Below are 24053 nucleotides of genomic sequence, written 5' to 3' on the forward strand. Positions count from 1 at the left end.
CCAATGTCTGACGTCTCATTTCAACTCTCACTTAACATTCCTTTTATAGACTCATTTAGGTCATTTATTTAATTAAAAAACCAATAAAATAATAGCCAATAATCAGCCCTAGGTTGAAATTATCATTGGTTTTAGGCCTGTGAAATTTCCCATTTGATTATAAGCCCATTAAACTTAAAATCAAGGTCTGCATTATTTTTTATTAATTTAATTAATTAAATAATTATTTAAATCCTTTATCAAATTAATTATTTATAATTTTAACCTTGATTTAAAATTATTTATTGGTTTAGATACCAATTTATCTTAATTAATAAATCTGTCATAATTTCTCTTCTCTTCTCAAAATTACATAACTCTATGAAACTATCCAAAATTGACCTGGTCAACTTTGATAATTAAATCAATTAACTGAGACTATCTAGATGATTTTATCCAAGGTACAGTCGGGAGCATGGGCCTATGAAATCAAGCTCCAATAAGTTATCATAAATTTAACAAATAAATTTATTAACTTATTAATTCCTCGTGACTCTACTAAAGACTCAGAATTGCACTCTTGAATTCGTAGAGCGCTCTATAAGCAATATAGATACGTTAGTAGTTATCCATTATTACAACCACAATTATCACTCAATCCTCTATAGATGATCTACAATGAGATAAGACTAAAATATCATTTTACCCCTCATTGTATTTTATCCTTAAAACACTTGGTTCCTTGTAAATGATATTTCAGTAAAAAAATATTAATTACTGAAATGAGATCTTTATCATGTAGCACCTTGAACCAAACTAAAAGGAAACCATCATTTTACTTCTTCATCAGAAGCTATAGATGTTCATATCTATGATTAACACTCCCACTCAATTATACTACCGAGTTCCCAAGATGTAAGTATGGGCTAGTCCGTAGGGTAAGCTGGTAACGAACAAGTCATAGAACTCAAATAATACAATCAGTTAGAATACTAACCACTCAGAATTGAGATTGAATTGACCTATGGTCAACTATGTGATATGACTAGAATAGATAATAACGGTATGTTTACTTATCCTATCTACTGTCAATATCGGTCTAGTCCGATGTAACAAATACTTCTGATCTCATCCACTTTGCTAATGTTCTAGAAAGAACATAACACTACAATGTGTAAGTATATCATATCGTAGATTGACAAGTTAGTGTATGCACTAACTAATCTTAGGACTAACTTATTTTGAACATATAATCATATTTACATTCCAATGTGATTACGTTACTATAAATATGATTAGCTATATGCTCGGGATTTAATAGAAGTTTATATTAATCAAATAATCATGAAAATAAAACATGTGACCAAAGTGACTGACCAAGTCAAAAAATGATTTCTATTCTTTTATTGATAATAAATGGGGTTACAAAGAAATTGGGTATTAATTAGGGCATAAAACCCTAACAGGGATGTGCATGCACAATCCCTGGAGATATTCAGCGATTCCCAACTAGTAGTGTACTAGGTACTGGGGGAGTATCAAGCCAAGGGACGTAGGATGGTGCAGTACCTGAACAAGGTGAAGGACTTGTTGACATAGTTCAAGAGATACTTGATTACATAAATCTCGAGGGAGCAGAATGCCAATGCTGATGCCTTAGCCAAGTTTTCCAGTGCAGAAGATGCGGACACCTTGAATGTCTTTCCCATCGAATCCTTTGAGGAAAGAAGCATAGCCAAGCAGGAGACAAATTTATTATTTTCGAATTATCTGTATAACAGCAATTGTGCTTCAATGAATGAATGAATTTAATTTCTTAAGTTTCACTTAATTCTTCAAATTTCTTTCAACGAGGGACTTGTCACTTTAGACCTGTCAACCCCATCAGATCATGTTCGATTCTGGTCCTTGAGGGACCTATCGACCCATACAATCCAAAAGAGAGACAGGTCCTAGGACCTTGTTGCCAAATTATTGGATCATGTTCGGTCTTGGTTCTTCAGGAGCCTATCGACCCATACGATCCAAACAAGAGGCTGGTCCGAGGACCTTGTCGCCAAATTATGGATCATGTTCGATCTTGGTTCTTAAGGAACCTATCGACCCATATGATCCAAACGAGAGACAAGTCCTAGGACCTTGTCGCCAAAATATGGATCATGTTTGATCTTTGTTCTTGAGGAGCCTATCGACCCACACGATCCAAACCAGAGACAGGTCCTAGGACCTTGTCGCAAAATTATGGATCATGTTCGATCTTGGTTCTTGAGGAGCCTATCGACCCATACGATCCAAACGAGAGACAGGTCCTAGGACCTTGTCGCTAAATTTATGGATCATGTTCAATCTTGGTTCTTGAGGAGCTTATCAACCCATACAATCCAAACAAGAGACTGGTCTGAGGACCTTGTCGTCAACTTATTTGATCATGTTCGATCTTGGTTCTTGAGGAATCTATCGACCTATACGATCAACAAAAGAGACTGGTCCGAGGACCAGTTGCCATTATTTGATCACGTTCGATCCTAATTCTTGAGGAACCTATCGACCGATAAGGGACCGATCAATAATTTGATCTAAGAATCATTACAGGCTCAATTAGCCCATCTAGACCCGGTTGGTCCAACTTAGACACTTTTGTCTATAATCATTATAACGAGTACACGAGAGATTACGTAGATCATGATCGACACTTGCGACACAATCTGCATCTATGTATATGTATCATTACTACTGAGTATGAAACCATCACCCGACTACCAATGAAGGATAATCATTTGCTGCTTGCATCATTGGGTGAAAAAGATAGTACTATGTGTTTAAACTCTTGATGCAAAGCATGGTCAAGTTGCAAGTGACCAAGGCTTTTAAACCCATGATCACTTGGGGGCATATAGTACATACCGATCAGGGTATACACAAGCAATGAGGGCGTGACCTTAAGTACTAAGCAAGCTCAAGTTTTTCTAGGACATTTGTTCAACATATGTTCCGAAAGTGCGAAAACAAAAACAATAAGGCATTGGTGGTCGGCCTATCACCCATGGGGTGGTCGACCTGACCTGTTTTGTTCATGGTACTTGGTGAAGTATCATACTACTCACATTACCATGGTTGTTAGCATGAAAAACATAAAAGAGTAAGGATAGTATGGCACGTGAAATACATGTGTTCAGAGTATACTGATACCTGAACCAATGAGGGTTGTGAGTTGATATACTTAGTAAGCATTCGAAATAAAGAATTTCAATCAATACACTGAGTACTCGTAACAAAAAATCATAAAGGCATAAAATGTCATATGTAAAAACTGTCAAGTACAAGGTGCCCCACCAATGGCATGAAAGGAAAGACAGAATAAAAGACCAAGAGAAGGCTAACTAGGGCGAGGAGTATCATCTGAAAGACCACCCCGAGCCTCGCCAGCCTCACGAGCCAGACACTTCCTAAGCTCATTCGCTCGCGTCTTCTCGGGAAGGAAATCTAAGTTCAGATCTTTGTTGGACTTCCAGATCAAGTAGAAGCAAGAGAACACTATCTCTGAATACTCATCTCGAGCCTTGTCATGGGTAGCCTTGACCTCTTGCTCCTTCTTGACAATAACATCCTTCTGCAATTGGTCCATGTCAACAATTAGCTTCTCTTTCTCAGCTTCATATTGTTGGAGCTAATCGGCAAGTTTCTCCTCCATCTTGGTTATCCTGAGAGTCAATTCACTCACTTCCTATTGTTTGAGCTCCACGGAACTGCGGAGGGTGTCGATCTCTCCATCCTTTGAAGCAATGTCAGGATCCCTAGAGCCAAGAACACGCCTAAGGTCCAGCACCTCCTGGCGGAAAACTTCAAGCTCAGAATGAAGGTTGGAGAGCGTAGAGGTATACTCTACAGACATATCATGGACATGAGAAACCAACATCAGTGCCTGCAAAAAACATACAAGTGTTAGATAAACGTCAACACACAAGCTAACGAGACAAGAGGAGAACTGTAGAGGACTCACACTCTGAATGTCAATGAGTGACTTCGTTAGGATGGTGCTCAATTCCTCATTCTTAATCCCATTAAAAGTCATTGTCATGTACTCCAGATGAGACGCTCAGTCCATGATGGCACCTAGGTTCCGTATAGCAGATTGGTGTGGCTCATATAAGGGAGCAGGCATAGAATAGGAGGCACCCACATCAGTGAAGATGGGAAGAATCGGTGTAGACAAAGATGATTCTACCTCTGTGACAGGACTAGACGCCAAAGGAGTTGGAGGAGGCACCTCGGGAGGTACCTTCATTATTGACTCAGCCTCAACCCTGGCTCTTTTAGCCACTCGGATAGAAGGACTGGCCTCGGTGAAAGTCGACCTCTGCTGTGTATGAACAAAACCGAACATGTCTGAACCTGCAAAAGAAGATCAAATGTTAGAAGGATATTAAGCACAGATGAATCATAAAATAAAGGTGATAAAGTGTCGAACCTTCTGAATGAGATTCGTGCTCGAACGTTATATCATCAAAGTCATCCAAAGCAAGCGATGAATACACGAAAGATGCACCCACCTCATCATCCTCCTGTCTAGCTAGCACCGGCAAAGAGGGTACTTACTCGACATGAATAGGTCCCGGGGAGTCTATGGTGTTCACGGGCTCGGGACCATCATCATCCGGAACATCAACTATAGTAGGAGGAAACAGCTCGACCTTCCTAAGGTTCTCTGAAGTAACGGGGGTCTTGACATATTTCTCCTCAGGGGTCATGGAAATCTATGCCTTGGCCATAACTATCATAGCCTGGGTCAGGAGCAGTCTATAAAAAGGCCCAACGTGCTTAAACTTGGAGTAGTTGACCTCTGCGTCCTTAGTGAAGAAATAGTTGTCAGCATATCTAAATGCCTTGCTATTTCCAGAGATCTCTTCCAAGAAGGTGTTGGTACCCTCACTCATATAATGGTGGAAATGGAAATACCCCGAGTTGCACTGGGAAGGGTTCGTCTTCAGGTCAAATAAGTAGTGGATCTTGTGAGGCACTGAAGCAGCCCATTTTTTGCGGTGATTGATAATGTATAACGTAGATAACACCAAGATCACATTGGGAGCCATTTGAGAAGTACTAATACCAAAATAATCCGCAACGCTACGAAAGTACGGATGAAGAGGAAGTAGGGCGCTAGACTTGATGTCAGAACGTGTCCAAGCGCATATACCCAATGGGGGGGGGGGGGTCCTCAGCTCTGTCATTTGGACCAGGAATAGTAATAGACACACCAGAGAGGTTAAAGATCTTCCTTAAGTTCTTTACCTTCTCTTTAGTCATGTCAGAGGCCGCCCCCTTGAACCACACAACCTTATAATTAGTAGGGTGAGGCTTCTCAACTGGTTTCCATATGATCTCACTAGCCAAGGTGGCCCCAAAATATGATACATGGAATTCTTTTTGTCGTCTCTTCTTCTGCTGCGCAGCTAGTGAGACTGTCTTGCTCTTGGAAGGAGGGCAAACCACCTTAGGCCAAAATCTGTTAATAGAACGCTCATGAGGATGATTAGCATGACGATGAGAGCCACCAGTGTGTTCTCGCTAAGAAGAAGAGTGATGGGGAACCTGACTGGTATCCTGGTGAAAAGGGCATGTCAGTGAGTCTCGCTAACCTGACATATCACGCTAAGAAGAATGACTTCCCTAAGATGTGCCTTGAGAGCCGCGGGGCGTACTATGCTGAGAAGAGATCTGAGAAGAGCCAGGAGAAGAGCCTTGAGTGATGTACCTGGCAATATGAGGATTATCTTTAGAAGCTTGCCGAGATGTCTGTTTTACTCTCGCCATTGGGCTATACCATTTCAAGAAGTCTTCCTCACTGAACACATATAAAGTGTAGCGAGGGAAAATCCTATTCACTCTTTCCAAGAACTCCTAGGAGTACGCTTGCTTACAGAATTGTTTGACGAAGAGGAGTTGGACATCTGCAACAAAGGAAAAACAAAGAGTAAAGTTAGTAAGTGAACATAATAAAGCCAATAGTTAAGGGCATATCCATGAACTAAGGAGCAAAAATGAAGAAATCAAGGGAAAAACCTATATAGGGGATCGGCCCAGTGAGACTAAGCTCAGATCGACCACCATAGGACTCCCCTAGATTTGGAAAAATTGATCGAAGTCTTAAAGGGGGGTTGGCCTAGTGGAACTAAGCCTGGGCTAACCACCTTGAGTCCTTAAGATTACAAAACATGAAAGTAGGGGCATAGGTGGTTGGCCTACCACCTTAGGGCGACCAACCCAGGGATGCAAACCTCAAAAAAATGCCAGAGGACTAAAGTTCAAGTCTTCAATAAATTGTACAATACAAGGAAGACCACAAAGAGATTACTAAAGGAAGAGAAAAACAAAATTAGGGTCTCAGATGGTCGGATTATGCTTAGGCCAACCACCCTGGATCCCTAGAAGTCGCCCTAGGGTGTGGTGGTTGGCCCATGAGGTAAACACTAGAGTGCTCGGCCTATGATGGGTATGTAAGCCTGAAAATCGCTAGGAGCATAAGGAAACCCTAGGGGTGGTCGGCCTAGGAGGGAATTGACATCCCTGGAAATCACTTAAGGCAAGGGAAATGCAAGGGAAGCCCTAGAGGCACTCGACCCATGATGAAAAACCTTGGGGTGGTCGGCCCATGAGGGAATTTACATCCCTAGAAATTGCCTATGCTAGGGTTTGGAACCCTAGAAATCGTCAGGCTAATGAATCTCAAAGAGGTGGTCGGCCTAATGTTTCACAAACCTGAAATTTCCTATGCTAGGGTTTGGAACCCTGGAAATCGTCCAGGCTAAGGAAATTATAGAGGAATCGTAGACTTGATTCAAACAAGTCAATTATTTTGGATCAAAATAAAATAAAAAACAAGGAGATTCAGACAAATTCCTCAAAGATTCAAAGTATTTATTCTAAATCTAAGCACATTTAAATTAAATGATGTAAGGATTAGGAGAAAATACTTCCCCAAATAAAGATCTGAGTTTGATGAAGAATTGGAGAAATCACGCTTGGAGAATCCTATAGTTGAGGCGCATAGAGCAAGGAAGCGAGAAGTGAAGCCCTACTTATAGCCTCTCAGGCTAACCATATATTTTTAGGAATTCAAATTTCCTTGAAAAATATCTGGTATGGTTAAAATTTCAAATTCCTTGAAAAATATTTTGTATTTTTAGGACTTCAAACTCCTTAAAAAATATATTATATTTTTAGGACTTCAAATTTCCTTGAAAAATATACTAGATTTTTATAAAATTAATTTTCCTTGAAAAATCTAGTTATTTTTAGGAATTACAAATTGTCCTTGAAAAATTAGTGTTGAGCAAATTATCGATAGTTGATAAAAGTGTTATGTAATGTCCTGAGGGACTTTGTTGTTAAAGTACTGCTACAATATGTTTCTCGGGCCAGATCAAGTTTACTGTAATGTTGAATACATTACAATAAACTTTGGGGGCAAATGTTATCCCTCAAAAATCCAGGGATGATGTGGCAAATGAGAAAGCAGCACGTGGCATCACAAATCACGGAAAACGACAAAGTATTGAAGAAAAAAAAGACCGATGAGCAAAAAAGATAGGTCCAGGACCTATAGAGAAGTCGATCAGGACAAAACCCCTAGGGGTGGTCGGCTTGACCCCAACCCTAGGGATGGTTGGCCCACCCTATCTACCATAGGGTGGTCAGCCTATACTCCCGAAAATGGATCAAACTCACGCTCTTTCAGAGTCTAGCACCCAGAAGATCAACAGTCCTAACACCCAGAAGATCACAGGCCTAGCACCCAGAGGACCAACGAGCCTAGCACCCAAGCTCTAAAGGGTCGTTGAGCCTAGCACCTAAGTCTCATAGACCAATCTAGACTTAGCATTTCCCAGAGGTTTCAATCGTGCATTGTCTACCACGATCCAGAGAAATAACGAGAAGACCCACGATCTCATAATCATGGGGAGGTGGACACGTATCTTCACTACCTAATAATCGTGTACCAAACCACGATCCCAGTATTACTGATCATGTAACAGCCCCTGGGTATTATAAATAAAGGATACAGGGCTTCATTGAAGGGGATCTGACGAATATATTGGGGAGAAACTCTGGGCAAATTAGCAACAAGTGAATACTTCTGTTCATCAATGTAATTGTCTATCAAGTAATTCAATACTGAAAGCTAAGTGTATTAGGTTATTACTGTTCATCAAAACAGGGCTGAACCACTATAAATTCTTGTGTGCTTGTTTAAGATATTTGTACTCTGTCGTATTTTATATTCATTCCGTTCAAAAGGTGTCGTATACTGTACATACGACCGTTGGCCAATTTCACAGGTCAACAGAATGTGTAACCCATTCTCCTTCTGTGTCTGGGACATTTTCTGGAAATGGTATGATATGAAATACATCATCACTAACATTAAGAGAAACAATGATGTAAGTCCCATCCCAAAAGTACCAATAACAAACTCCACCACAGTACACCACTTGGTAGTTAGAACTTGGAAAGTAGAGAACTTCCACATTCAACTCGATTTATTTCCAAGAATTAGTACTTAAGGTGAATACCTCAGCTATACATGGACCATCCTCATATACATTCATAGACTTAATATTAACAATCTTATACTCGTTAGCTCTTGAATCATAACCAAATCCAACTATTCGCACTCCAGGGATTCATTGAGAAATTTTTTGAATTCCCTCATGGCTGGATTCATTAAAAAAAAAGACTCTACTAAATGTAGAGAGACATATGATTTCATTACAATGACTAACAAGTTTAACATAACTATTGAGAAGATTGCTGGTAAGAAACTTGAGATTTTGAGTAACACAGGGAATATATAAATTATTGTCATAATCATCTTCGAGGTCATCAATGGCCAATGGAAGGGGATAAATTGATTCTTTCCTTTTAGTGTAACTAGTGGTTATCACATTCTTGAAGTGTATGAAAGGAGAACACAACTTCTTGCTCTTCATATTAGCAAGGTGTTTGGCCACAAGTTCAGGGTTTTTCACAAGAGAAGTGATCAGAGCACGACATGATTTACAAATGCACCTAAATCGTCTCAGTGAATGAGAAGGCACGCATGACATAATTTCCTCCAGTAACTCATCTGGTAAAATCTCACTACTCTGAATTTTGATCTGTTTTTTTTTTCAAGTCAAAATTTGCATTAATGCTCAGAGAAAATCTATTTGATTTAAGGTCGAAAATCCCCCCACCCAAAAAAGATGTTAAGCTAGGGTTTGAAATTGACTAGAAGCTTTAGATTACCACCATGGTTCAATCATTTGCGACAGAAAATATGGACATGATTTTACCCACAAAATGTTTGAAATTGATTAGAAGCTTTACATTACCACCATGATCAATGATTTGCGACAACAAATATGGACCATGATTTTACCCACAAAATAAATTATTACATTATGTGGTACAAACACATACAAAATAGCATACGTAATCGATCAAGAAAGAGTACCATTTACATGAAACAGTTGAACTTGAAGCTAAGAGACTCTGCTGTGTTCCAGTTCTTCTTGAGCAACGACAGTTCAGAAGAAAAGTCAACGACAATTCAGAAGAAAATTGGAGTATTTTGAACCCATGACATTGAGTCATAAGTGAAGCAGCTTAACCATTTAAGCCAAAGCTAAGATATGTAATTGTAGCTTTAAATAATATATAATAACAAAAAAAATATAAAGTACAACATTATTTAGATAGTAAATTTTGCTCCAATTTGCTTCTATTTAATTACTCTATCCAACTGTTTTTAATTATAAAGTATAATATATAGTTTTTGCCCTATTTATGCCATTTCCACTTTTAATAAACAAAATCAGAATAATAAAAGATAAAGATCTTCCTAAACTCGGGCAGCTTCCTAAACTTGGGCAGCTCTTCCTAAACATGGGCTGATAAAGCTCTTCCTAAACTTGGGCTCGGACTTTTGAGTCTAAACTTTGAAAATTCTCCTTTCAGAAATGGCATTTGAATAAAATAAAAAGAAAAAGAAATTCTCCTTTCATAAATGGTATTTGAATAAAATTAAAAAAAAGAAAACAAAATAAAGCTCTTCCACTTAAAGGACTAAGACGGTCAAATTCATATATGAAACTATGTACTAAGACACACTAAGCTGGTCAAATTCATATATAAAATTCTGTACTAAGAAAACTGTACCAATAAAAAAGAGAAAATTTGAACAATACACACTAATACAACCATGGCTCTTTTGATAATTTTGTTTTCATTTAGTCATATAACTTTGTTATCATTTAGTCATATGCCAAAGTCATCCTCTTCCTTTTGATTAGTGAAGCCAAACTCTTCACATAAAGAACAAAAAGCACATCCTTAGAAGGTGTCAAACCGAAAGCATGATGACCAAGATTTTCGGTACTAAGATTGTACAAAACAATTTTGTCATCTTTTGTTTTCATGAACAACTCATCACCTTTCAAAAATGCCAAGTGCCATTTAATACCCTCTAGATGTCCAATCGTTAGATATCTTTGGTCCAAGAATAAGAAACTTGAACACCTGCTGCTCTTGCTCATAATCCACATATCAATGACTCTTTGCTTTTCATGCCAGCAAAGAAAAACAAAATAATGCTCTCTTTCTTGTCCATTCTTCAAGGCTAAAATATTCCCAATATTCCAGCCAATTCTCATGGTCTTCTGGCACGTTTATGAGGTCAAATACTTCATCTTTAATGTCAAAAGTAAAAATAATGGCGCGATGGCAATTCAAACGCTTACAATAACAATTACAGACCTCCTTAAAGTTCAACACTTGGTAACCATGGTTCGGAAAAAAATCACTTTCCACTTTCAAATTTATTTGTTTTCAAGAATTAGTACTCAAGCTATAAACCTCAGTAATAGGAGGATGAAAAGTTTGCTTAAAAGACTTCGTCGTAATGACTTTATAATCATTAGCTCTTGAATCGTGTCCAAATCCTACCACTTTTAGTGGCTGATAAATATCATGTTATATTCCCTGAATAACACCAGATTCCTTTACTTTTCCTTTTTGCAGATAAAGGCAAGACTTTTGCTTTGTTTGTGGAACAACCTAGATTATTCAAACAACACCAAAATATACACACGCACATACCCGACTAGCAATCAAATCCACAAAATACACAAAGGATTTTATCGAGGTTCACCCAATAAACTGGGCTACGTCCTCGTTGAGCTCGCCTAGAGGAAGACTTGTTCTTGCACTAAATCAATGAAGTTTATACACAGATGCCAAGATCCCAAGCCACATGAACGACTCGTAATCTCCTGAAATCACTCTCTATTTCTTTCTTTCTCACTCTAAATCTCTCTGTTCTCACTCATCTCTTTTCTTTCTTTACATGAATCTCTCAAAAATCTCTTAAGCACACAATCACTCTCTTAGAAGATCAAAACTTTCTTTTTCTTGGAGCGATTTCTCTTCTCAGCTTGCTGTAAGTTCTCTGAGTCTGGTTTAGGCAGTGCTTTTATATATATATATATATATATATAAGTTGAGTCGATGCAGCTGTTAGAGGTTGGAAGTTGGAGTCGTTGAAGAGTTTGTTATAAATTTGTTTTGCTGAGCTGTAGAGTAACTAAATCTTGTTTTCATTTTCTATGTAATCTTGGCTTATGAGTGGATTTAAACAAAAAAATTCCACCTAAATCCATTCACGAGCCACTAGGCATAGTGCAATATCCTCTGAGGGTCCTAATTCGAGATGGGTATAAACTCATCCACCATTATCGATCCCTAGTAAGTTCATGCATGGTTGAACTTGCTTAGGGATGCAACCCTGGTTCTCATATTTGCTGGGTTATCATCAGTAGGCACCTTGTTAATCTAAATTGTTCCCTGTGTCACTTTGTCTCTGATGAAGTGAAATTTTATTTCAACATGTTTAGTCCTGTCATGAAAGACATGATTTTTACACAAGTGTATACCACTTTGGCTGTCTGAGTAGACTGTAGGTATATCTAGCAGTAGTCTGAGTTCCTCCATAAGTCCCCTGATCCAAATAGCTTCCTTTATGGCCTCTGTAATAGCTATATATTCTGATTTTGTAGTAGAAAGAGCAATCACACGTTGTAGTTGAACCCTCCAACTGACACGGTTTCCACCAATTAGGAAGTAATAAGCTGAAGTAGAATTCCTATGGTCTCTATCTCCTGCATAATCAACATCACTGTAATCCTCTATTGTAGGACTTGAATCTTGTTTCTTAAACTTTAGACCTACATCCATAGACTTGATGAGATACCTGAAAACTCATTTCATAGCATTCCAATGTTCCCTTACGGGACTAGTCATATACTTGCTAAGCACACTTATGGCATAAGCTAGATTTATCCTTGTACACACCATTAGGTACATGATTGACCCCACAACATTAGAGTAGGGTACATTCTTCATTTCCTCCACCTCTTCTTGACTTTTGGGGCATTGATCCTTATTGAGATGATATTGGTTAGTCATAGGCTCTTTTGTACTTTTAGCACCTCTCATTGAGAATTTTTCTAGGATTTTGTCAATATATTCCTTTTGAGTTAAGGTGAGGATTCCCTTGTCCCTATCTCTCTGAATTTTGATTCCCAAAATCTTTATGGCAACACCCAGATCCTTCATTTCAAATTTTGTCTTTACCAACCCTTTATTAGTTATATTATTGATCTTTCTTTGCTAATATTAAGCATGTCATCTACATATAGGAGCGGGTAGATGACTTCTTCAATTTTGGTTCCCTTAAAGTATAAGCAGGTGTCATAGTAGCTCTTAGTAAAGCCTCTTTTACTCATGAAAGCATCAAACCTTTTGTTCCACTGCCTAGGAGATTATTTGAGTCCATATAAAGAATTAATCAGCTTGCATACCAGTTTCTCTTTCCCTTTTTCTTCAAACCCTCTTGGCTGCTCCATGTAGATATCCTCCTCTAGTTCTCCATGTAAGAAAGCAGTAGCAACATCCATTTGGTCTACTTGTAGGTTGTAGTGAGTGGCCAAGGCAAGCATTATCCGAATAGTTTTGTATTTTACTATTGGAGAACAAATTTCTGTAAAATCTATACCCTCTCTTTGTGTAAACCCCATTGCCACTAATCTAGCTTTGAATCTAGTTGGTTCACCTTTTCCTCCACTTTCCTTTACTTTATACAACCATTCGCAAGCTACTACCCCTTTTCCTTTAGGTCTTCCCACAAGCTCCCAAGTTTGGTTCTTCATAAGACCCCGTTTCTTCATTCATGGCCTTTATCCATTTATCTGAATATTTCTAGCAACTGCTTTTTCATAAGTAGTTGGTTCCACTCTTTCAAGTCCCATGACACTGACAAAAGTGTTATATTATTTTATAATATAATGTAACATTATATTATATTATAATATAATGTTTTAGATTAAATAAATGTGACAAAGTGTGTCACATATTGTAACATATAATAGAGAGTTACAATATTTAGATATATGAGATATATCCAAATAATGTAACATATTTGGTGTTACAAATTTGTAACTTCCAAATATTACCCTTTATTGTGTAAAATTGTTGTTACACAATATTGAGATGAATTTCATAATGCCATATGTGATATGGCTGTTAGAGATATGATTTTAACCCCAATAATTTGTTTTGGGAGTTACAAAATCATTTGGGAGGGTTTGGAACTGTTTGGAAAAACAACACAATTTTAAGTGCTGAAATTGGTCAGTGGCCGCGGCCACTGAATGTTGGTGGTCGCGGCCTATGGGACAGAGACCAGCGGCCACTAATGTCTCTGGCCGCGGCCACAAGCCAAAAACTGACAAATTTTCAGTTTTTTCAATCTTTGTTGAACGGCTCAAAAAACACAAATAACTCACAAATCTCTTTTTTAATTCCATATTAATCCAATTAAACATTGGTAATAGCCATGGGGGTTGGTGGAATTTGAAATTCAAAGGGTGTCTCTAAACTCTATAAATAGGAGCCTATAGCTCACTTGAAAGACACAACATTTCTATCCATTAGAGCACTTGGCTAGAAACACCTTGAGACTTGATAATTCCAGAAAGCTTTTCCAATATCTGAGAGAGATCCCTTAGTGCTTGAGTTAGGGGGAAATAAGCTTTTGGACAAAGGTTTTAAACCTTGTTCAAGTTGGTGATCCCCAACCCTCTTCACTTAGGTTGTGTAAGTGAGAGTTTCTTGTATTTCAGGTCTTCTTTCTATTGTATTGTTTTCTTCTTATTCTTTTATTCTTTTTACTTGTATTTCTTGTTCAAGAGTTGTAATCTTTTATTTTCCTTTGTTTCAAACACTTTACTTTATTTGTAATATTTTGCTTAGAGTTATATTCTACTATTCTCCTCTTCTTCATCATCATCTTCATTTCCTTTGTTTTATTTGTATTTTCAGTTATAGAGTTGTAACACTTTATTTAATCAACCTTATCTATTGTAATATTTTGCATAGAGTTGTAACATTTTCTTACCATTTTCATTGACGCAATTTATATTTTCCTAACAAAAAGCATATGCCAATATTTCTTCCCATGCATTAAAACTGAATTTCTGGGTTGGTTTAGGTATCCTCCGAGTTCTATCTCTAGCAAGCTGCTAATCTTCTAAACCTTCTAATTCTTGCTGATTTTCATTTGTAGTTGTCTCTATTTCTTCGATTTCAGCCATTTGTTCCACCTAGTTGGTACTCTTTGGGCTTGCTCTAGGTCTTGCTACTCATGTTTTGTTGATCTTTCTTAGGCAGAAAGTTTATAGATGTACCTGTAGAGTTAGTTTCTATAGAAGCACCTGCACTTGGCTCAACATTATTAATACATGGAAAAATTTCTTCTTTAAAAATTACATCTCTACTTATAAGAGTTTTAAGACCAGGTTTTTCTTTGACCCACAATCTAAACCCTTTAGTCCCTTCTGGATAGCCTAGAAACACACACTTGAGTGCCCTAGGTTCCAACTTTCCAACACTTTGGTGTGCATATGTAGCACAACCAAATACTCTCAAATTTGATAGGTCATGAGGTTTTCCTGTTCACATTTCTTCAGGTGTTTTGCAATCTTTTGCACTAGAAGGACACCTATTAATTAGATAAGCTGCTCTCTCCCCAAAATCCTTTACCCAATCCAGAATGAATCAACAAGCATCTAACCTTATTCATGACAGTCTTATTCATCCATTCAGCCACACCATTTTGTTGTGGTGTTAGTTAGATTGTCCTATGCCTTTGTATACCATATTCCTTACAATAGTTATCAAATATCTCATTACAAAATTCTAAACCATTGTCAGTTCTTAGAGTTTTTACCTTTAGATTTGTAAGATTTTGCATTAAAAACTTTCCATTGTTTAAACTTGTCAAAAGCTTATTTTTTGTGTTTTAATAAGAAAATCCACACCTTTATAGAAAAATCATCAATTATAGTATTGAAATAGGAACAAACTCCATGTGTGGGTACCTTTTCGGGTCCCCACAAATATGAATGAACATACGCTAAAATTTTCTTAGTTTTATGTAGTCCAGTTTTAAATTTTAGTCTATGGTGTTTACCTAGTACACATGCTTCACAGAAGTCCACTTTACTAACCTTGTCCTTGCCTAACAAGTGTTGTTCACTCATGAGTTGAAGTCCTTTTTCACTTATATGCCCTAGCCTTTTGTGCTATAGAATAACCTTCTCATCCTCTGGTATTGCTACTGTTGTGTTGTGGCAGCTTGAATCCGGTTCTCCTTTTAGGTAGTACAAACCTTCATGCTTGTATCCTTTCATTATGATCATTGAGCCCTTATTGGGTTTCATTGTCCCTGCTTCAACTTTGCTCACAATACCCAAGTCATCAAGTACACTAATAGATATTAAGTTTCTTGCTAAATTAGGAACATCCCTGACTTCAGTGAGTGATCTTACCATTTCATCATACATTTTGAAACTTACTGTTCTAGAACCTTCAATTTGACAAGTCTAGTTGTTTCCCAAGATCACTTTTCCACCTTTTAATTTCTTGAAATCAGTAAGAAGTTGTTTATTATTTGTCATATAGAAAGTACAACCTGAGTCAATAATCCAATCATCTTTAAATGATGCTACTGCCATATAAACCTCCCCACTATCATAACCATTACTCAAGTTTGCTGAGTGATGTTCCGAATTTTGTGATTCTGACTCTTTTCCATCAGCTTTTCCTTTGTTCTTTCTTTGTAGTAGGTAACAGTCCCATTTGAAGTATCCCAATTTTCCATAGTGGTAACATCCTTTCTGGTCATTCAGCCCTCTAGAGTTGGATCTGGCTTTGTTAGAATTTGGTCCTCTATAAGGTCCTCGACTTTGACTTCTTGACCGATTGTGATGAGGCTTTCTTTGGTGATGTTTTCCATGACTCAAGTTAAGTTCTCCATTTGATGACCCTTCCTTTTCTGTTTTCATTTCCAAGTCTTTGGATTTAAGAGCTGAAATGAGTTCTTCTAGTGTAATCTCTGTCATACCATATTTTATTGCTGTTTTAACCTCCCTATAAGAATATGGTAGAGAGTTCAGTATAATAATGGCTTGATTCTCATCACTTAGAGCCTTGTTCTCTCCTGAATTTGCCAATTCAATATGCATTCTCAAAAATTCATCCAAGTTATATTCCAAGGTCTTTTTGTGACTCATTTTGTATCCAAAGATTATTTCTTTTAAGAAAATCTTGTTGGTAAGAGACTTCTATTGGATTTGTTCTTCAAGTTTCTTCGATATCTTTGCTGGGGTTTCTTCCTTGTCCACAAGTCTGATTATTGAATATGATGAAGCCTATGGCTGTTTAAAGAAACTCTTCTTGCTGAATCTTTGAAGTATTTTCTGGCCATTCTATTGGTTCTTCCAGTACTCTTACAAGTTTCTGTTGAGCTAACAAAGACCTAATCTTCCTTCTCCATATCCTGTAATCACCAGATCCATCAAACTTATTAAAATCTATTTTCACATTACTCATATTGTTAAAATCAGAATTTAAAATTGAGTAAGTGTTAGGGATTTCAATAGGACCGCTCAAAGGAACGTCCACAAATTCTTCAAATATGTGCCCTGTTTCTTGAGGATCTTCTTCCTCAAGTATTGTTGTATTTTCTTGCCACTTGTGAGTTGAATCTTCCAGCCAGAGAACCTAGCTCTGATACCATTGTTATATTCTTTATATAACACCATATTCCTTTTCTTTTCCTTTTTGCACATAAAGGCAAGACTTTTGCTTTGTTTCTGGAACAACCTACAATATTAAAGCAACACCAAAAAATACATGCGCACATAGACAAATAACAATCAGATCCACAGAATACACAAATGATTTTATCGAGGTTCACCCAATAAACTGGGCTACGTCCTCGTTGAGCTCGCCTCAGAGGAAGACTTGCTTTTGTACTAAATCAATGGGGTTTCTACACATATGCCAAGGTCCCAAGCCACGTGAATAACTGGTAATCTCCTAAAATCACTTTCTGTTTCTTTCTTTCTCATTCTTAATCTCTCTGTTCTCACTCATCTCTTTTCTTTCTTTACTTGAATCTCTCAAAATCTCTCAAGCACACAATCACTCTCTTAGAAGATCAGAACTTTCTTTTTCTTGGATCGATTTCTCTTCTCAGCTTGTTGTAAGTTCTCTCAGTCTGGTTTTGCCATTGCTTATACATATACATATACATATATATATATATATATATAAGTTGAGTCGATGCAGTTGTGAGAGGTTGGAAGTTGGATTTGTTGAAGAGTCTGTTATAAATTTGTTTTGCTGAGCTATAGAGTAACTAAATTTTATTTTCATTTTTTGTGTAATCTTGGCTTATGAGTGGATTTAAACAACATATCGAAATGACCAATAAGTGTGGAAGAATCTTCAATTACCTTAGAGTTGGATTCCATAAAACAATAGTGTAAGTCGTATTGAAACAGATGATGCCATTATAGTAAGACACCATATAATAACGTGCAAGAAACAAGAGATTTGGAATATCATCGACTCTAAAGACGACGAGATCATCATTAGCCAATGTGACAAGATAGGAGGAATGGACACGACTAGGACATATGGCTTCCCGGTTTGTTAGACATACCACTGGAGAAGACAATAGCTTGGTCTTCATATTGGCATGGTGCTTGGCTACAAAATATATGTTATTCATGAGATGATGAATGGATATATATATACCAACTCTTGCAAACGAGCTTGAATCTTTTCAGAGACTCCGGAGGCACCCATGACATAATTTCAACCACGATGTCCCAGTTCAAACTAGTCATTGTAATAATCAAGAGAAGAAAGATACACCCAAATAAGCTTTAGAGGAAATTACATCTTTTATTGGTTTTTCAAACAAGTTTACAAAAATATGGCTTTTTTCAAAAGAAAATATTTTATGGTATTTTTTAGAAATATTCAATTTTATAGATTTAGTTTCCCATAGTTTTGTATAAAAATTAGTTTATGTTATAATTTTACTCTTAATTAAGTTTATTTCAATTAGGAGATTATTTTATTCATTTAAGTATTTTTCATTTGATTATTTTTATATTAGTTTCATTATACAATATTGACTTAGTATTTTAAAAAGGGAACTTAATCTATTTGATTATTTTTATATTAGTTTTATTATACAATATTGACTTAGTATTTTAAATAGGAAACTTAATCTATTTTATTGTTTTTATATTGCTTAATGTTTATTTTCATAATTTACTGTTACAATTTAAAATTACAAATACATTTTCACTTTACTATTTTTAGTTTTTATCTTTTCAACTTCTTTTCTCGTTGACGTCTTATTTCTCCTCTCTTTTTCAATTATTTTTTTTTTTGAGAAAGTTTCTTATTAAGTCGTCTCCCCTTCAACTAAAAATATTTTATTATTTATTATCATTTTTTTATTGTTGTTTTTATTTTTTTTACTATACATAAAAAAAAATCAATTTCTTTATTTGAACTTTTTTTTTGTTACATTTTTTTAAAGATCATTTTTTTTTCTTGTTTAGGTTAAGTAACTAATAACAATCACGTTTTCATATATGATTTTTTTTTTCAAATTTGGATGTTCTCATCAGGGTAACTAGATACCCATTCACGTTTTCATATCAGATTTTTTTCTTCAAGTTTGAATGTTTACATTAGGGTAATTGGTTACCCATTCATGTTTTTTTATATCTATTTTTTTCTTTCCAAATTTGGACATTACTATCAGGGTTACTGGTTACCCATTCAAGTTTTCATATATATATATATATATATATATTTTCCAGATTCAGATGTTCTCATTAGGATAATTGATTACTCATTCACATTTTCATATAATTTTTTTTTTTCTAGATTTGAATGTTCCCATCACGGTAATTGGTTACCGATTCGCGTTTTTATTTTTTTTCTTTCCAAATTTGGATGCTCATATAAGGGTTAAAAAGAAAATCCTGAAAAAAGTATTTGAATTTTTTTACATATAGTGGAAAAACTATAAAAAAAAAACAATTACAACAATAAAAGATAATAAATAATAAAATAGTAAAATAATTATGTAGTGTTAAAATATATGTGTGAAAAAAAATGGAAGGAGAAAATAATAAGTACAAAAAAGAAGAAAAAATAGAAAGAAAAAAATGAAGAAAAAAGAAGGAAAAAAACTAATAAATTAAAAAAAACAAAAGAAAAGAAATAATGAAGAAAAAAAAGAAAAAAAAAACAGATGAATGAATAAAAATGAAAAGAAGAATAAGAAAAATAATAGAAAAATGGAAAGAAAAAAATGAAAGAAAAATTGGTAGAAAAAATGAAAAAAATGGAAGAAAAAAAAAGAAAGAAAAAAAAAAGCTCATATGTGTGAAAAAAAATAGAAGGAGAAAAGAATAAATATAAAAAATAAAAAAATAAACCGGAAAAAAATGAAAAAAAAAAAAAAGAAAAAAAGAGGAAAGAAAACTGAAAAAATATGAAAAAAATAATACAAATAAAAGAAAAAAATAGATAAATGAATAAAAATTAAAAAAAATAATGGAAAAATAGAAAGAAAAAATTGATAGAAAAAAATGAAAAAAAGAAAAATGATAAAATGGAAGGAAGAATAAGCAAAGAAAAAAAATTGAAAAAAAATTAAAAAATGAAGAAAAAAATAAAAAATTGAAAAAATTTACCTTCAAAATTAAAGAAAACATAACTATGATAAAAAATATGGTATATTTATATATTTTTTTTCAAATTTATGGGAAAGGAAATCCCATAAATATGAACTTCCAAATGAAAAAGTCGTAAAAAAAAGAAGAAAAATTAAATGTTTGTTTGGCATTGTTTTCTGTTTTTTTGTTTTCAAAATTGTGTTTTTAGAAATGAGAACAGAAAATAATTTTGTAGTTTTCAAAAAACAACAGATGTTTAGTTAATGTTTTCTAAAAATATTTTTTTTGTTTTTTTTTTAATTCTTAAATTAAAAAATTAATAAATCTATTTACAAAGAGAAAAATCTTTTAAAAGTTCTTAATAAATAATGAGATAAAGTAATGTAAAAGAAAAAATTATGAAAAATAAGAAGAGAGAAAGTAAGGAGATAAATTTTGAGGAAGAGAAATTGATGCAAGAAAAAAATGAGAGAGAAAAAATGAGGAGAGAGAAAATGAGGATATAAGAAGTGATAAGAGAGAAAATAAAGAGATAAAAACTGATGAAAGAGAAAGTAATGTTAGAGAAAGTGAAGAGAAAAAAAGTGAGGAGATATATTAATGAGAGAGAAAGTGATATGATAATAATAATTAAAAATATTATGTGAGAAAAAAATTGACAAAAAAAATTTGAGAACAACTAAAAACAGCTTTTTGTTGTTCTCAATTTTTTTTTTTTTTTGTAACTTTGTTTTTAAAAATTATTTTTTTAAAACAATGCCAAACACGCCTACTTGTTTTTCAGAAAACAATTTTTAGGTTTTAAAAACAAAAAATATTTTTTTAGTTAAGGAACCAAACACCTTTTAAATGTTCATATTTTTGTAAAACAACCTTAACACTTTGTTTGGACCTTGAATTTTAGTAATAAAAAATTTCATGAGGGAAAATAGAAGGGAAAAAATAAATGAGATTGTTTTTCAAAAATTTAATAAAAGACTATTTTTAATATATATTTTTTTTTGTAGATATTTACAATTGTTGTAAATTTTAAAAAATTATACTACATTTAATTTTTAATTTATCTAGAAATAAAATTCTTAATTTATTGATTCAATCCAAATATGAGAAGAATCGTTTGGATTTCATTTTTTTTTCCATCTTAAAATCCAAGGTTAATCCAATGCCTTAAAAATCGACAAATATGAAATAAAAATGCCTTAAAAATCCATAAATATGAAATAACAATGCCTTAAAAATCCATAAATATGAAATAACAATGCCTTTTTTTTATAACTTCTTGTTAAACCAGATGAGCGAGCCAGTTTGATTTGGCGGGGGAAGACTGGGATCGAGTGTGCTTGGTTCTACGGTAGTCTAATACTTGATAACTGTAAAATTCTATAGTTTAAATATATAAATATTCATATGTAGCATAAGTAATTTTGTTAAGATATAAGCATTTTTTTTAATTAAAATCTGCTTCAAACATAAGTATGATACCACATTAATAGTATACATAAAAAAAGTGACACCTCTTAACCAAATTCCTCTATTATCTAATATTTTTTTGTCCTAAATTGACAGAAGCCCAACTGGTTGTAAATTTAAACTAAGGCTGATTTCTTTTCCGCAGCTTCAATGTCTTCCACAATCCCAAGGGCCCAAGCTGAGTCCAAATCATAGGAATTCAAGGAAATAGTTTTCATGATCTTAGTTGGCATGCTATATAGACGCTTTATCAATGGCTTTGGTAAACTGACTCCCTTGCTAAGGTTCTTATTCTTCAAATCAACTACTTTAGCACCAACACCGTGTTCTTGCATTTCTATTGCTCTTTCTTTTACCAGAGTCGCTGACCCTTCTTCCTCCAATATCTCTATGGGTTTTTTGGACTTGTTCTTGTACATGGAGTATAGTATAAGCTGAGCACACCCCAATACAAATCCTATTGCATTTGGTATCTGAAACAAACCAAAAATTATACCTTTAAGCTTGGATGATTTGCATTGTCAAGTCATTTGGTACCTAAACTTTATGTGTATGTGTATGTGTATGAGAGAGGGAACTTACACCAATGAAGTAGTCTTTGACCAGCACAGCATAAATAGACCAAATCCCAGCATTTAAAAATAAGAAAAATGAGAGGAAAAAAGGCATGTAATCCACACTCTTCATTCTAATCACCAACCCCTGACAAAGTTAGAAATAATAAACTTATTTCTTCCCATTCTCTTTTTTCTAAATTTTCATGTAGTGAAAGTGGTATAAAATTAACTTACCATGACTGTAAGAGGTGAGGCATACATGGCTATGGTTAATGCAGAACACAAAATTCCAACAAAGGTAAGCTTTAGTTCTTCACGTATAGCAAACAGAGTCAACACGATTACTGATCCAAAAAATCCAACATCCAAAATGGCAAACAATTTCCCTGTTTTTACCTGAAAACAATATTTTTGGTAACCAAGTCAAACTAGTATTAGACCCATTTGCCTAAAAATCTATCCCCCATTTTTCCAAAATTGGAATAAACTGGCTGATAAGTGTAACTATGTTATAACGTGTGGAGTTACTAACCTTCTTGTCCATGGGAGCATAGATAAGAAAGATGGTCACGTAGATTAGTTGGAAGATGGCACCAGCGCCATTAACTGTCATGATAAGTAAACCATCTGGGTTTAAAATACCGTAGAATGTCCACAAGCTTGTACTCAGAAGTGTGGTTATGTATGGAAGCCCTTGGTAGTTCTCTGTTGATTTCACCTTCAACACACCCCAGAAAGTTTTTCTATGAATAACAACATTAACTTAGTTAGATATCATGTAATTTTCAGTCTGAATTGTCACCAACCAAGTATAGATCTTTCTTTTCTTTTTCCTTGGCTTGGAACTAGATAACAAATACTAACTTTCCATAATTGGAAAACAAGGGTAAAAAAGTGCAGTCAGGTAAATCAACCTTAACCAAATCAATAAACTTGGTTAACCATATAGAATAATATATATATATATATATATATTCATCTTTGTCTATTGATAAGTTCCATATTCATAAGTAGAAAAATAGTGAGATGGATCTTTGTTTTGATGGGATTACTTACATGGGAGATGTAAAAACCAGTATAGAAATTATATTGCCTGCAAATAAAAAAGAAGTGATATCAAAGAAATGAAAATATGAGGACCCAACAAAACTTACAAGATAAGAAACAAGTAATGAAAGTAGAGATAAGAGTCACGGACCAATAATGCCAATAATGAAACTCAAGCTAACAGCCATTTCAAGAGAGAGCACTGCTAGAGCTATGTAATGAAAGTATGTGACAGCATATGATGAAGGTGTAGTTTGGCATATATAATGGTGACTAGGATTCGCACGTGACGAGAGAAATGGCGTACGTGTGAAGTGTTATGTGGTTGAACATGGTTGGGTTGGGATACAAACTCTTCTTTTATAGATTCCTGCTACTAGCCACAAGTTTGACACGTTTCACTTTGGTAATCCTAATAGTTGATGGTATTTGGCCCACCAAGATCCTTTTTTTTTCTTCGTGATTAACCACTTTTTTAACTTTCACATGTAATGCGATTTAAATTTCGTCATTTCTTGTCTTTTGGGGATGAGAATTCTAACACTGCATTAAACATAAAAATGGTGGGTTGGGTATCGTTGTATGTATGATGTGGATGAGTATGGACTCTTTTTAGGATACCTACAAGATTTTGTACCAAATTGTAACACTATATTAGTTAAGAAAGTAATGATTATTGCTTTTATCTAATTTACTAAATGGTAGGAGGACATGATATCTGTTCTAGGATCCATAGGTAGGACTATTTTTAGTAATGAAAATCCTTGCGAATCGGGTCTTTCAAAGTTTGGTCGGTGTTAATGGATAGCTTCAGCCTTCAGCTTAGCTCACATATAAAAATAATAATGTTCAA

At 34.9% G+C, this 24053-nt stretch overlaps 1 protein-coding gene across 1 annotated transcript; it reads right to left on the reverse strand.

The window, feature by feature from the left end:
• Positions 1–21536: 21536 nt before the first annotated feature.
• Positions 21537–23460, reverse strand: LOC133790995 (bidirectional sugar transporter SWEET17-like). The gene is made up of 6 exons (XM_062228871.1): positions 23352–23460; positions 23210–23246; positions 22686–22896; positions 22388–22549; positions 22179–22298; positions 21537–22069 (listed from the first exon to the last, which is right to left on the reverse strand). Exons 1-6 carry the CDS (start codon positions 23386–23388, stop codon positions 21713–21715), a joined length of 924 nt encoding a protein of 307 aa, XP_062084855.1. The 5' UTR covers positions 23389–23460; the 3' UTR covers positions 21537–21712.
• Between the last annotated feature and the right edge of the window lie 593 nt (positions 23461–24053).

This window comes from Humulus lupulus, chromosome 7 (assembly GCF_963169125.1).
Source record: "Humulus lupulus chromosome 7, drHumLupu1.1, whole genome shotgun sequence".
NCBI lineage: Eukaryota > Viridiplantae > Streptophyta > Magnoliopsida > Rosales > Cannabaceae > Humulus > Humulus lupulus.

What these genes read in the sequence shown, in the direction of transcription:
- LOC133790995 (XM_062228871.1), bottom strand. Translation starts at nt 23,388, where the DNA reads ATGGCTGTTAGCTTGAGTTTCATTATTGGCATTATTG. An exon ending in CTGGTTTTTACATCTCCCAT is followed by an intron (nt 22,897 to 23,209) that starts GTAAGTAATCCC and finishes TGTTATTCATAG; the next exon opens with AAAAACTTTCTGGGGTGTGT. An exon ending in ATGCTCCCATGGACAAGAAG is followed by an intron (nt 22,550 to 22,685) that starts GTTAGTAACTCC and finishes TATTGTTTTCAG; the next exon opens with GTAAAAACAGGGAAATTGTT.